Source organism: Rhipicephalus microplus, chromosome 9 (genome assembly GCF_043290135.1).
Source record: "Rhipicephalus microplus isolate Deutch F79 chromosome 9, USDA_Rmic, whole genome shotgun sequence".
NCBI lineage: Eukaryota > Metazoa > Arthropoda > Arachnida > Ixodida > Ixodidae > Rhipicephalus > Rhipicephalus microplus.
This window is the reverse complement of record NC_134708.1, coordinates 123258170-123271410: the sequence shown is the minus strand read 5'-3', so window position 1 is coordinate 123271410 and position 13241 is coordinate 123258170. Positions and strand designations below refer to the sequence as shown.

Below are 13241 nucleotides of genomic sequence, written 5' to 3'. Positions count from 1 at the left end.
TGTAGCTGGCGGCCAAGGACGGGTCTTTGCCTTGTTTAAGTACCGGGATGACTATCGCTTCTTTCCATGACAATGTAATATACCCAGCTGCCCACATGGTATTGAAGAGGGTTAGATGTGTTTTCAGTGCTTCGGGATGAAGGTACTTGACCAATTCGTACATAATACAATCGCCACCTGGAGCCGAGTTGTTGCAGCACGCAAGAGATGCCTTAAGTTAAGCTAATGTAAATGGGCCGCTGTACGTCTCACTGGATGGACGTTTACATTTAAGGGCTCTTCGCGTTCTTTGAATCTTAAGAACGTTGCTGCATAGTGTGATGCACTTGGGACATATTCAAAGTGTTCGCCTAGGCAGTCCACCTGCTGCTCCAGGCTCTCACCTCGGCTACTTACCAAGGGTACAGGTTGTAACTCCCGACCCATTAACTTGTTTACCTTATCCCAAACCTTCGTTTCGTCGTTGTAAGAATATATACCGGAGATGTGTCTATTCTAACTTCCTTTCCTTGCAAAACGACGCTTTCTTCTGGCTTCTGACTTGAACTGTTTCGAATTGACAAGGTTTTCAGTCTTTGGGTAATTTCGAAGTAAATTCCAAGCTTTATTTTGACTATTGCGCGCTTTCCGACCATCGTCGTTCCACCATGGGACGCGACGCTTATTAGTCATTCCGTTAGTTTGCTTAATATATTTCACTGCAGCGTCAATAATAAAACTTGTTAGGTATGCCAGAGCATCGTCTATATTATAATCAGTAATGTCATCTTCGTCTAAAAATATCTTTTCTAGGAACAGTTCCCAGTTGGCTGACTTCATCTTCCAACGAAGGAAGTTAGGCGAGCATGTATCTTCTTCTGGTAACTTCAACATAATCGGGAAGATGTCACTCCCAAAGGGGTTTTTGAAAACGAACCACTCCAGATATGGAATTAGTGTACTCGGAACAATACTCAGGTCTATAGAAGAGTATGTGTTGTGTGTAGTGCTATAATATGATGGTTCTTTTTTGTTAAGTAAACATGCAACTGACGAACACAGAAAGTGTTCTATTAGGCGTCCTCGCGCATCCAAACGAGTCGCCCCATAGAAAATTAAGTGTGTTTAGATTACCAACGACTATATATGGCGGAGGAAGCTCATCAATGAAGCTTTGAAATTGTGTCTTCGAAAGTTGATAGCACGGAGGAATGTAAATAGAAGTAATTGTTAGTAGCTTCCCGAACAGCACTGCTCGGACAGCAACTGCCTCTAGAGAAGTTCGGAGGTTTAATTGCTTACAAGCAACACCTTTATCAACTATTATAGCAACACCGCCCGACGAGGCGGCAGCGTCGTCATGATATTTGCGGAAGATGGCATATCGCTTTAGAACGTTTGTATGTGTGCACTTGAAATGTGTTTCCTGAACACACAGCACCTTTGCAGTATGTTTGTAAAGAAGTTCTCTAATATCATCGAGGTTATGAAGAAGTCCTCTCACATTCCACGGCAAGGTCTGTGTGTCCATTTTAGATGTGTTTTGTGCTGTCTGCTCAAGGATGGAAAATTAGCTCGCGGACCCTTCCCAGGGGCCGTGACATGACATTTTTCTTTTTTGGATCGGTCGATGGAGTCGCGCTGATTCTTAGGCGCTGGCTGCTCCCTCACGCTCGGTGTTGTGTCCAATGCCTTTTGCGAGGCGCTGGACACGCGTTCCTGCGAACACTGCATTTGTTTTGAGGGCCTCGCCTGAAAAGACGAGACCTTCGCGGCCCCCAGCCCGGAGGTTGGTGGGTCCTTCTTGGATGGCGGAGCAGCACTGGCTGCAACCACCGATGGGGCGGATGGTGTCACCGCCGGCTCGCTACGCGTGCGCCAGACAGCCACCGGAGGCCGTCGTGGCGCTGCCCCCTGACGCGCCACTTCGGCAAAGCTGGTTTCTGCTAGGCAGGACACCTGCCTTCGTGCCTGCCTAAATGAAATGTTTTGTTTGACTTTCATTGTGACATTTTTCTTTTCTTTTTTCCAGCATGGGCATGACCGTTAGTATGCGGCATGCTCCCCATTACAGTTCACGCAGTGAAGAGAGTTTTCACAGGCATCAGATGTGTGTTCTTCAGCTCTGCATTTCGCACAAGTTAGGCGGTCTTGGCAGTTCTGGGAACTGTGGCCGAACCGCTGGCATTTGAAACATTGGAGAGGCTTTGGTATATATGGCCTCACTCGAAGCTTGATGTACCCAGCCTCGAAGGAGTCGGGCAGTACACTTGAATTGAAAGTAAGTATTAGGTGCTTAGTCTGGACTTCTTTGCCATCACTCCTCATCCGAATTCGATTCACGTTGATGACATTCTTTTCGCTGAAACCCTCCAGGAGTTCAATCTTCGTCAGCCCTAACAAGTCATGATCTGAAACAACGCCACGAGTGGTGTTCATGGCTCGGTGTGGGGTTACTATTAATTTGGTATCTCCAAATTTCACTACATTAGGCAGTCTGTCATATTGTTTCTGGTCGCGGAGCTCCAACAGGAGGTCACCACTTGCCCTTTTCGATGCTTTATATCCTGGGTCAAAGATTTCCGTCAAAGTCTTTGAAACTAGAAAAAGTGGAAATGTTCGCACTGGTTTGCCGGGTGTGTCAGCGTGGATAACGTGGAATCGGGGAAAAGCTACTCTCTGGCAACCAAAAAACTGGAACACCTAATCGGTGCGCCCCCTTTTCTGAGGGCTATCAGGGAGTGGGGGGAAGGAACTAACCATATATAAATGTTTAGTTTTCGGCAGCGGCGCAAGCCACCCACCATGGAGTCCTACAAGGGGACGCTGCAAGGTCTGTAAGCACAGGCCTTGCAGACACCAGCTGTACGCCACCACTATAACCGAATATGGTGTATCCAAGGTAGGATAGCCACACAGGGTGAACTCTTGCAGCCAGGAAACACGGAAGTCAATGGAAGAGAGTAGAGGAGAGAAAAGATTTAAAGTAAGAGAAAAGACGAAGATGTGTGGGGGAGACAGGAAAAGGCGACTGCCGATTCAACAAGGGTGGTCAATCCGGGGGTTAATAACGAATGCTTTAATGTGAAGAACATTTGGGTGTGGTTTAAATCATCGTAAAATTTAGCCCAGCTTCGCTTTCCGAATCTTTCAGCTCTTTTCGAAAAAAAAAACAAGCGGAACAACAAACTATTTACTTGATCTTCTGTTACAGGTTCGCCCAAAATGAGCCGAATAAAGCATTTCACGTTTGACGGTCTCGTTTCCCTCTTCCGTATCTACCACGAGACGATGCCATGTTTTATAAAGCGTGGGTGAGGACATTCATTGGCACCTATATAAGTATTTTGACTCACTGCAAATGGCTGTCGACGCGATATGCAGATCGTCAAGCAATGTGTTCACTTCTTCATCTGAAGTTCAGATAACAAGTGCGATCCTGCCTGTATCTAGCTGCCACATCTGATGGGATAAGCTTCAAAGCAGTCCCACCCACTCCTCTGTGTAGTGCGTTAGAGCCGCGACAGCATGCAAAAAGACAAAATGAAACGAAATTTGGTCGCAGTAAAAGATTGTCAGCTGCGGTGGTGCCTACCGTTCGTCTTTCCCTTGCCATGCTTTCCCTCTGAAAGAAGAAACAAAGAGTGCGTGAAGAGCAGTACTTGAGTTTCACGCACAAAACTGCACACTTTCTCGCAGCACATGTTTCGTCATACATGATCACTCTGTGCGCGTGGCTCTGAACGAAAATGTAATTAGTCAACCTGCATTTATATTACATAGTGATTATGAAAGGCAGAAGACACATAGCGTTAAATCCTCTGCGATAAACAGAGATTATTCATTACTGTTCATTTCTCATAAACAGTCGTTTATATTACACTTTAGTAAAACGTAATTTGGGGCTAGTTGGTGCATGTTCCTGTACTAATATAACAGCACAAGAAAACAAGACGCCCCACATAAAAAAAAACATGACCCATGCGAGTGCGGGCAATCAATAGCTTTATTTATTTCGTTGGCAATGCATATTTAAATCTAAGACAGCTTTACCCCACAAGAGTAAACAGCAGAAATATTAACAAGTGAAAAAACAGTGATGGCATGGCTGTAATTAGGTACGCGAAGAAAGCAAACGGTGTGAATGCATGGTCAAAGGAGCATTCATCTGAATACTGTTTGTTGTCTTCGCGCATCTAATCATCACTGTTTCACTTGTTGTGCACTTTCGTTGTGCACGCACATGCTTACCACCTCGGACTTACATATGCATTGACAACCGAAGGAATAAAGCGCTTACGTGTGTCGGCTTTTAAACACTGCGCCACGGTCACACTTTAGAGGCTTGAAACACGCGCCCCTTCGGTCCTCTCGCAGTGACCTTGGTGTAGTATCGCCCTTTGAGAGCCAAGTAGGGCAATGTAACATTATTGTGGCCTTCACGATTAGCCCCTGAAACTTATGGATGTCCTATTTAGGACGTTATCAAGAGGAGTACAATTTTGTGTACGCCTTAAAGAGACCCTGAAATGGTTTTGGTGATTTCGTACACACGCATTGGGCCGGCAGATCAAGTCCCAGGGGTTATTCAGAGACCTATTGGTGCTCTCTGCGTACACTGCGTGATTTATTACAACGTTTTAAGGCAGCGAATCACTGCATATTAGTGCAGATCGGTGCAGCTCGGCCAAACGCGTTTTCAACTGCCAATTCGCAAAGCGACATGAGCACGCCACCATGGCTGCTGGTCTGATTGGCCTTCATGGACTGTAGAATACGAAGAAGTCGGCACCTGTCAGAGCAGAAATGAACCACAACGCTATATTCATCTTTGTTACCATATGGCATGCGCGCTGCTGGGCTTACAATGTGATGTCATTCGAGACTGAACGCAACCTGTGAGCGTGCTATCTTGGAGGTCTAGACTGCGAATATCCCCAATTTTCTAGCGCGCTCATGAGAGCTACGCGATCGCCAGCGATGCCAGCATCCCTCATGAGTTGAGGAGGCCAGACAGACGTGAGAAGGTGAGTAGGTGGGTATGATATAATTGTCGTGGCGGCCTTGATACACGGCGTGTCACTTAATTTGTGGTGCAAACCGTTTAATGATGTTATAGCCTATACGCTGACAAAACTTCAAAAAACCATTTCAAAGTCCCTTCAATACGCCGTGAAGTGGCGACCTAACAGAGCGCTAACACAGCCTGCTGTGTAACCTTGGGCGACCTAAGCCCAAGCGTCGGCCTCGTTCTTAGCATTCATCCGAACTGCGACGCACGTCTGCTTCATTATCACCATCATCAGCCTGACTATGTCCACTGTAGGGCAAAGGCCTCTCACACGTTCCGCCTGTGAACTCAGTCCTGTGCTTGCTGCTGCCCGCAAACTTCTTAATCTCATCTACCCACCTAACCTTCTGTCTCCCCCTGACACGCTTGCCTTCTCTGAGAATCCAGTTAGTTACTCTTAATGACCAGCGGTTATCCTGTCTACGCGCTACATGCCCGGCTCATGTCCATTTCATCTTCTTGATTTCCACGATGATATCCTTAACCCCCGTTTGTTCCCTAATCCACTCTTCGCTGTTCTTGTCTAGTAAGGTAACACCTACCATTTTTCTTTCCATTGCTCGCTGCGTCGTTCTTAATTTAAGCTGCACCCTATTTAGTAAATCTCCAGGTTTCTGCTCCATAGCTAAGTACCGGCAAGATGCAGCTGTTATATACCTTCCTTTTGAGAGATAGTGGCAATCTACCTGTCGTGATTTGAGAGTGCTTGCCAAATGTTCTCAGCCCCATTCTTATTCTCCTATTTACTTCAATCTCGTGGTTTGGCACTGCGGTTACTACCTGCCCTAAGTAGACATAGACTTTTACAACTAGAAGTGCATTATTACCTATCTCGAAGCGCTGCTCTCTTCTGAGGTTGTGGTACATTACTTTCGTTTTCTGCAGATTAATTTTAAGAAACAACTTTCTGCTAACCTCGTCTAACTCCGTAATCATGAGTTGCAATTCGTCTCCTGAGTTACTCAGCAATGTAATGTCATCGGCGAAGTGCAGGTTACTTGACGTATGCATGTGAGAGGTCTGCTTCACCTGGTTTTAATAGGGAGTCTTAGAATAGCGCACTGCAAGCCCTTGCGATGCGGTCACCGTTACTGCGCATGCGTCGTAGCGTGAGCCGCCGTTCACGGCACGCCCACAGAAAATTTGAAATAGCGGGTGGCGTTTGCAGCCCGCGTGCAGCCCGCAAAGGCTGGTTTCTAGGCTACGGTGTCGCTGCGATCGTGCGTTGCGGTTTGCAGAAGGGCAAACGCTGTTCTAAAACTCATATTGCGCCCACTATGCTCTCAACAACCACAGTGCCTGCTAACGTTATTCTAAAACTCCCTTATACCGATAACCGCTTAAGCTCACCCCGAGAATAATTGCGGTTGCACAACAAGCGCACGGCGACGCACTTTGCGTTTCCCTCGAGGCCGGCCCGTAGTGTTCCATCACACTTTCACATGCCGTGAGACGACTACCTTAACGTATGGTGTGCGTTCAATATGCGGCGCTTTTTCTCATATCTCTCTTCTTTTTCCCAATACGCTATCGCCGTAAACTAATCGAGCTACCGCAAGCATTCGTTCATTTATTAACTATGGTTGTGGTTATGGTTCATGAAGATTACTCGTCGGGGTTAGGTGTACCATCAAGAGTCAAAGTGGGTATATCCACGCTAAACAGTGACACAACTTCCCAGCACCATAAATATTGTGTGAACTCTCGCACCATTGTACAGCGAACATTTCATAATCTCTGTAAGAGTGCGTGTTTCTCCGTGGTACAAATATTCCGGTGACAAAAGAATCAACCAAGGCTTTTTCGCTGATATTTCACTATTTTCACTATGTTTCCTCCTTCAATTCAATTTCTGTATCTGCCTGCGTTGTGCCAAGGGATGACCACACACTGGCTCATACAATGGCTGTGACCAGTGGTTTCCGAGCTTCTTTCGTCACTTGTTGAAAGAAGAGAAGGCCATTCTTAGCTCATTCTTAGAATTCATTCACAGTCATGAACAGTTCATGAATTCATCCGATTTACCCTCAATTGCTATTCATTCTTAAATACTCACCACTCGAACACAAGGAAATATGTCTACTAGTCTTAAAAATCTAAGAAACGGCGCTAATTGCCCGCTGTCCTGTTTTATATAGTGGCAGGCATTGTAAGGTGGTCAAGAATGTTATTTAGAACGGTAATTCAGAATTTAAAATATTTAACTTATTATTAGTTGAGTTAATCAGTCAAGTCAAATGGGAGAGTTGAAGTCTTTCATGCGAAAAACCAATTGTCGCTCTGAGATTTCGGGAAAGCGGCCTCTAGTAATAACTGCGAATCAAGGAAATTCTCACCAAGTCTGCTGAAACACCGAAACGCGAAAGGGCAACTGAAATGAGCGAGCGTTATATCAGCCATCAACCGACATCTTTGGTGGGTGTGTGGGCTGCGCTCACCATTACAACACGCATGATGCACATACGTTATTGAACGGGGAAGAACTACAGCCCTGTAACCGCTGTTTTGAACAGTGACTTTGTTGTAGTCGTCTGCTTGTTGCGCTCTTTGGTACATTGGTTTTAACGCGATAGTGTTAAAAAGCTGGTGTCGCAGAAAACCCGCTGCCGGTGTCTTGGGTTCGCCGCAGAACTCAGATTATTATTAATTCGTAGTTATTACTAGAAGCCGATTTTCTGTAATATCAAAGCGGCAATGGGTTTCTCGCCTCAAGAACATAATTTTTTTTATTGTCACTTAACTGCCAAACTCCACTAATTAAAGAGGTAATGAAGTTAACTTTCCTAACTACCGTTCCGAATGACGTCTTCAACCTTCTTTTGATGTTGGCTGCCACAGTAATTGTGAAGACAGCAAGCAAATAGCATCATTTCCTGACTTTTAAACAATACCGAAATATGTTTTGAAACACTCTGTATTTAGCCATAATAAACAAACTATTACTCACTAGTGGCTGCAGTCAATGCGACAATGGTGACCAGAACTGCTACACCGAACACGAACTTCATGTTTACCGTAACGGGTCTCGTTCCGCACTTTTCAGCTCTGCTGTGAAGCACCACCGCTTCACTGAGAAACAGCATTTATATCGTAGGCCACGGGGCGTGGCCAACAATGGGCCAGGCGTGAACCTGGCCAACAAAGAGTGCACGCTACTGTAGCGCCAAATTTCATGAACTCGTAGCTTTGCCCACGCTTTGTCTGCTTAACAAGCACGTCATGTAAGTTACGGGCGGTACAGCGGAGTCATTTTCTGTGAGCAGCACAATAGGATGGCTGCTGGCAAAACACAGTCCGTCTGCTTCGCAGCTGTCTTGCTTTCTTTTCAGCCTGTTATCCCTTTTTTCTAAGGGGACTTTGAACCTCGACGTTACGTTGCAAACAAGTTTTCATGATATCGTATCAGCCTGACTTCAGAGCAGTGGCGACGCCTTGGCGATGAGATCGCAGATGACTCTGAATGCTCATTACATTCCTGTGCAAGAAATCCTCAACAAATCGACAAGGATCGCGATAAGACAGAGCCACCCGCCAGCACCGGTAACAGCCATGGTGGCGGAGGATGAAACACAGACGTTCAGCTGGTTTCTTCGTCTTCATCTGAAGAGCAAGTGATACCAGTGGCGTCTGCATCGATCGTATCGGCACACTGATGTCCCCGATATAGGAACGGTGTAGGAACTGTACAGGCGATGCATTTCAATAATGCACGGTTACAAACGGGGTCATGCGTGACTTTCGCACATGGAGGCCAACAGTAATAAAGAATTGGAATGGCAATTCTATACTGGAATAATACATGAGGTAAACCACGCTGAATTTAGTGCAAGTGCATGTAGAGTGCATTGTGACACTTCTACATGACGGAGAATGAATCAAGAAAGCCGTAAAAAATGTTACCACGTTCCGTCTTCAAATTTTGTTATCGCATCGTTTCACTGCCAATACTTTTCAGCGCAAACCGCGCCTACACTGTTTGAGAAACTTCGCGATGGCAGTAATTAATTTTGTTAAGGTTGCGCCCACTTTGTGAACTTTACAGATTATTCTGGAACTTACGTCGCCGCTAGCGATACCGGTAGAAAATTCGATGGCAAGTGTACCAATGCCGACACGATATTATTACTAGGCTTTCTTTAACATAGTCATTGCGCTAGGATGTCTGCTACAACACTGAGCAATAGATGCATTGTCAGCACCAATGTACTCAGCAAAACGAATTAACCAGTTAGCTGTCAAGTGCAATCGGTCCATTCCTTGCGCTCAGCGTTTCTCTCGTCTGGTCCTCCATAGCCTGTACCGTATTTCGGCAAAATAACGGATGCATCAAGTTAGTTCCAACGAGCGCTAATGCTCCTTTCATCATTCCTGCATGTGACTCTTTCGTGAGCTTTATATACTGCAAAGTGCGTAGTTTCTTTAACATGATAGCTGTCTGTGATTCAGCTCTTGGTCTGTTTGTTCTATAGCGGTGTGGTTATGACGACTGTCACAGCTCAAACTCGGCTGTTCCCCAACATTCACAGTCATGAACAGTTCACGAAGTCATCCGATTTACCCTCAATTGCTATTCATTCTTAGATACTCACCACTCGAACACAAGAAAGAAGTTCTGAACACAACTTCTTGCTTGTTTCGAGTCTTTTAAGACTGAATGCTTGCCAGCATAGCTTCATTCTCTCTTATTTTGTTGCTAGGATCACGCATTGTGGCAGGACAACGACTTAGTCATAAAAACTGATTATTAAGTGAGCCTATTCCTCTAAGCCCACAACTGCTATGAAATATTGTTGGCCACTTTTTGAAGAGACTAGTAACTTCATCTTTAGCGTGCGTTACAGCTATAGCTCTGATACTGAGGTACCCTTGTTGGACTCTCGCATGACCTACTCAATCCTATTTGTTTCTAAATTCCCGGATTCCACCTCTGTTATGAAGCCCCCAGTATAGATCACGAGTAGTAATGAACCAAGCGCAGATCCTTTCCGAAATCGACAGGAGTCAATGAGGAATTACCATCGTTAGAAATTGAACTCAAGATGTCAGAAAGGCGCGAGCCTAATGGTTAAAGCTCAGTCGAAAATTAGAACGCTTACTTTACTAAGAAGCAGAATATTGTTAGCCTTGTATATTGTTTTAGAAAAGTTCAATAATATGCAAGCTTTAAAGAAACGCGATCTACAGCAGAAGTACGCTCCACCGCGGTGGTGTAGTGGCTAAGGTACTCAGCTGCTGACCCGCAGGTCGCGGGATCGAATCCCGGCTGCGGTGGCTGCATTTCCGATGGAGGCGGAAATGTTGTAGGCCCGTGTGCTCAGATTTTGGTGCACGTTGAAGAACCCTACGTGGTGTAAATTTCCAGAGCCCTCCACTATCATAATCATATGGTGCTTTTTCGGACGTTAAACCCCCCATATCAATCAATCTACTGGAGAAGTACGGAGAGCTGCGCTTGTTGGTTGTACACGCTTAGAGAACAGCGTGATAAAGGCTCAGCACACACGAAAATGGGGCGCACACATCGCTGACTGTCAACATTTTTTTTTTGTATTGTGAGAACAGTGCACTGCCTTTCAATACAAAAGACCCCTCCACCAATGGTCCGCGACAGGACATGTCACAGATAGGCTACCTACAGCAAACCTAAGACAGATTACGAAACCTCTAACACAAAAAATACAGTTCTCTGGGTGAAATGGGGACCCAGCATTCGCTATGTGTTGTACTTTCTGACAGGGATGGTGCTTTCGCCATAGCAAGGTGTGGCAAGCGAGCGACACAGACTTTTTGAGATTGATATGTCACTGAAAAAGTAACAGACTAAAGCTATGTCAATTTGTGGCAACCTCAATCTTGATAACCTCCACAGCAATGTAGTTAGCAGTTCAAAGCACTGTTTCTTGCCACGTGATTTATTCACGTAGAAACGATCTATAAGGGCGAGGAGCGTCAGCAGGCCGCAAATCCAAGTAAGTGCTAACTCGGGTGGTGCGTGTAGACCACCGACGCTGTGATGATGATGATGATGAATCCACAGACATGGCTTGTACCCACTCAGAGGGATTGGCCAAGAATCGATGACTTAATTAAGTAAGTTTTTTTTTAAATATCGAAACCACCCACCAGAAAAAAGAATGAAAAAAGTAAAGACACCCTAGTCAGAATGAATGGAGTGTAATAGTTGCTTGTCACTCGTGCAGATAAGACAACTATTCATTACCTTGAATAAGAATCAGGATATGTAAACAATGCTCTTGTGTTCGTTGGAATTATTATTATTTTTTGCAGGATTATTAATCATGCAATTAAAAGCTTAATTCTTTTACTTTCATTTAGGTACTTGCAAACTGCGTAGAAAACGTTCTCGTGGCTGAAGCCCAGATCGTAAGCACCGAAGGAAAGTATGTTTTATATAGTGAAATTCCACCCCAGGCCAGTGAACGGGAGGGCTAAGAATGTTTTCCTAAGCAATTTGTATCGGCGACATGATAAAAAATAGTGCTCTATTGTTTCCAATTCTGAACAAAAGTTGCATAGTGGTGATATCGGCAGACCAGCCCTATGTGAATAGAAATTTAACGGGGGGACACGACATCGAAATCTGGTTATTATGGTTTCCAACTGTTTTGTAGGACACCAGTGACTTTTCCATGGAAATCTTAAGTGAGTAAATTCTGGTGTTGACAATATTGCTTCCATAGCGTCTGCACTGAGCGCAAGCTTTCTGTATCTTGTCGCCGTTATAGTGGCCACTTCGGGAAGGACTGATAGTACTGGCCCTTCCAATGCTGCTCGTGCTAGAGAGTCGGCGATTTCATTTACTTCTAAGCCGCATTGACCGGGTACCCATACTAATTTCAGTAGCTGCAGCTGAGGAGGAACTAGCATAAGGAGCGTCTTTAAGGCCATCGATTTTGTTGACGCCGTAATCGACGTACATACTGACAGGGAATCCGCTATTATGATCGCATTAGCGGCATTCACAGGTAGCTTTCGCAGCGCTAGAACTATTGCCAACAGCTCAGCTTCAAAAACTGGGGTGAAATCCGGTAATCTTAATGAAAAAGACCAGTCAAGCGAATGTGAGTATATACCTACACCTGTCTTTTCATCCAATACTGAAGCATCTGTGGCTATAATGTTATTCGTTTCCGCGTGTGCAAGATAATCCTGCAGTCGGCTATTTAAGACCCTATAGGATTGTAATTTGGGCTTAGAGGGAAAAATCTCATCGAATTCAATCTTAAGAATTTGATTTGTATCCTGCGCAGCAATCACACCTCGAATTTTTACATTTAACCTATCTAGTTGTTTCTGGACAAAAGCAATTTGAGGTGTTCGAAAACGTGGCCAATGGGCAAGAAAAAAGCTGTCTGGGTCATTTATAAAATCATACTCAGATCGTCTTGGCGCACAGCTATAAAATTTCAGAAACGTCTGAACCGTTAGGATACGAAAACGGCAAGGCAATGTAGGTAATCGTGCTTCCTGATAAAAAACATTGTTTGTTACAAACCTCGGAAGCCCTAGACACAATCTCAAGGCTTCTCGTTCCAGCATAACCAGAGGCTTTATTTTATAGGCCGGGCCACCTGAGAACAATACGCACCCGAATTCTAGGATTGGTCGCATATACATTTTATAGATCATTACCATTGTGCTTCTGCGTAGACCATATCGGCGGCTGCTCAGTCTACGAAGAATTCCTAAGGCGCGTTGTGCTTTAGATGCCATGCTTTCTATGTGAGGAGTCCAGTTTAGGTTGGCATTATAAGTTACTCCCAAATATTTAAGAGATTCCACCTGTGGAATGGGCTCTTGTTTATAACATATTGAAATTGAGATGGGATCGGATAACGGGAATATCAATACTGCACTCTTATTTACATTTAAGGTCATGCAGACTGCATCTAGCCATCTCTCCAGCATATTGACATATCTCTGTAGCGTTCGATATAAAGAATATATGTCACTATGTGCCGTGAAAAATGCAATATCGTCAGCATATACAAACACCTTCACGTCCTGGCAATGCGGTATAGTGATCATTAAGATGTTAAATAGAACTGGCGATAATACAGCGCCTTAGGGGACACCACGTGTTTGTTTGCACTTTGACGATGCGCAACCATCCTTAAAGCAATAGAACTCCCTTCCTCTCCAAAATTCCCTCACCCACGCCAATATATAT

The 13241-nt window shown here is 44.8% G+C and overlaps 1 protein-coding gene across 1 annotated transcript in view; it reads right to left on the bottom strand.

The window, feature by feature from the left end:
- LOC119163039 (uncharacterized) overlaps window positions 1–8161 on the bottom strand; it is a 162788-nt gene extending 154627 nt beyond the window's left edge. The window contains exons 1-2 of the mRNA XM_075874273.1: window positions 7998–8161; window positions 3575–3604 (exon numbers count right to left, since the gene is read on the bottom strand). Coding sequence (XP_075730388.1) covers window positions 3575–3604; window positions 7998–8133 — 166 coding nt within the window. The 5' untranslated portion in view covers window positions 8134–8161. The remainder of the gene's footprint in view (window positions 1–3574; window positions 3605–7997) is intronic.
- Between the last annotated feature and the right edge of the window lie 5080 nt (window positions 8162–13241).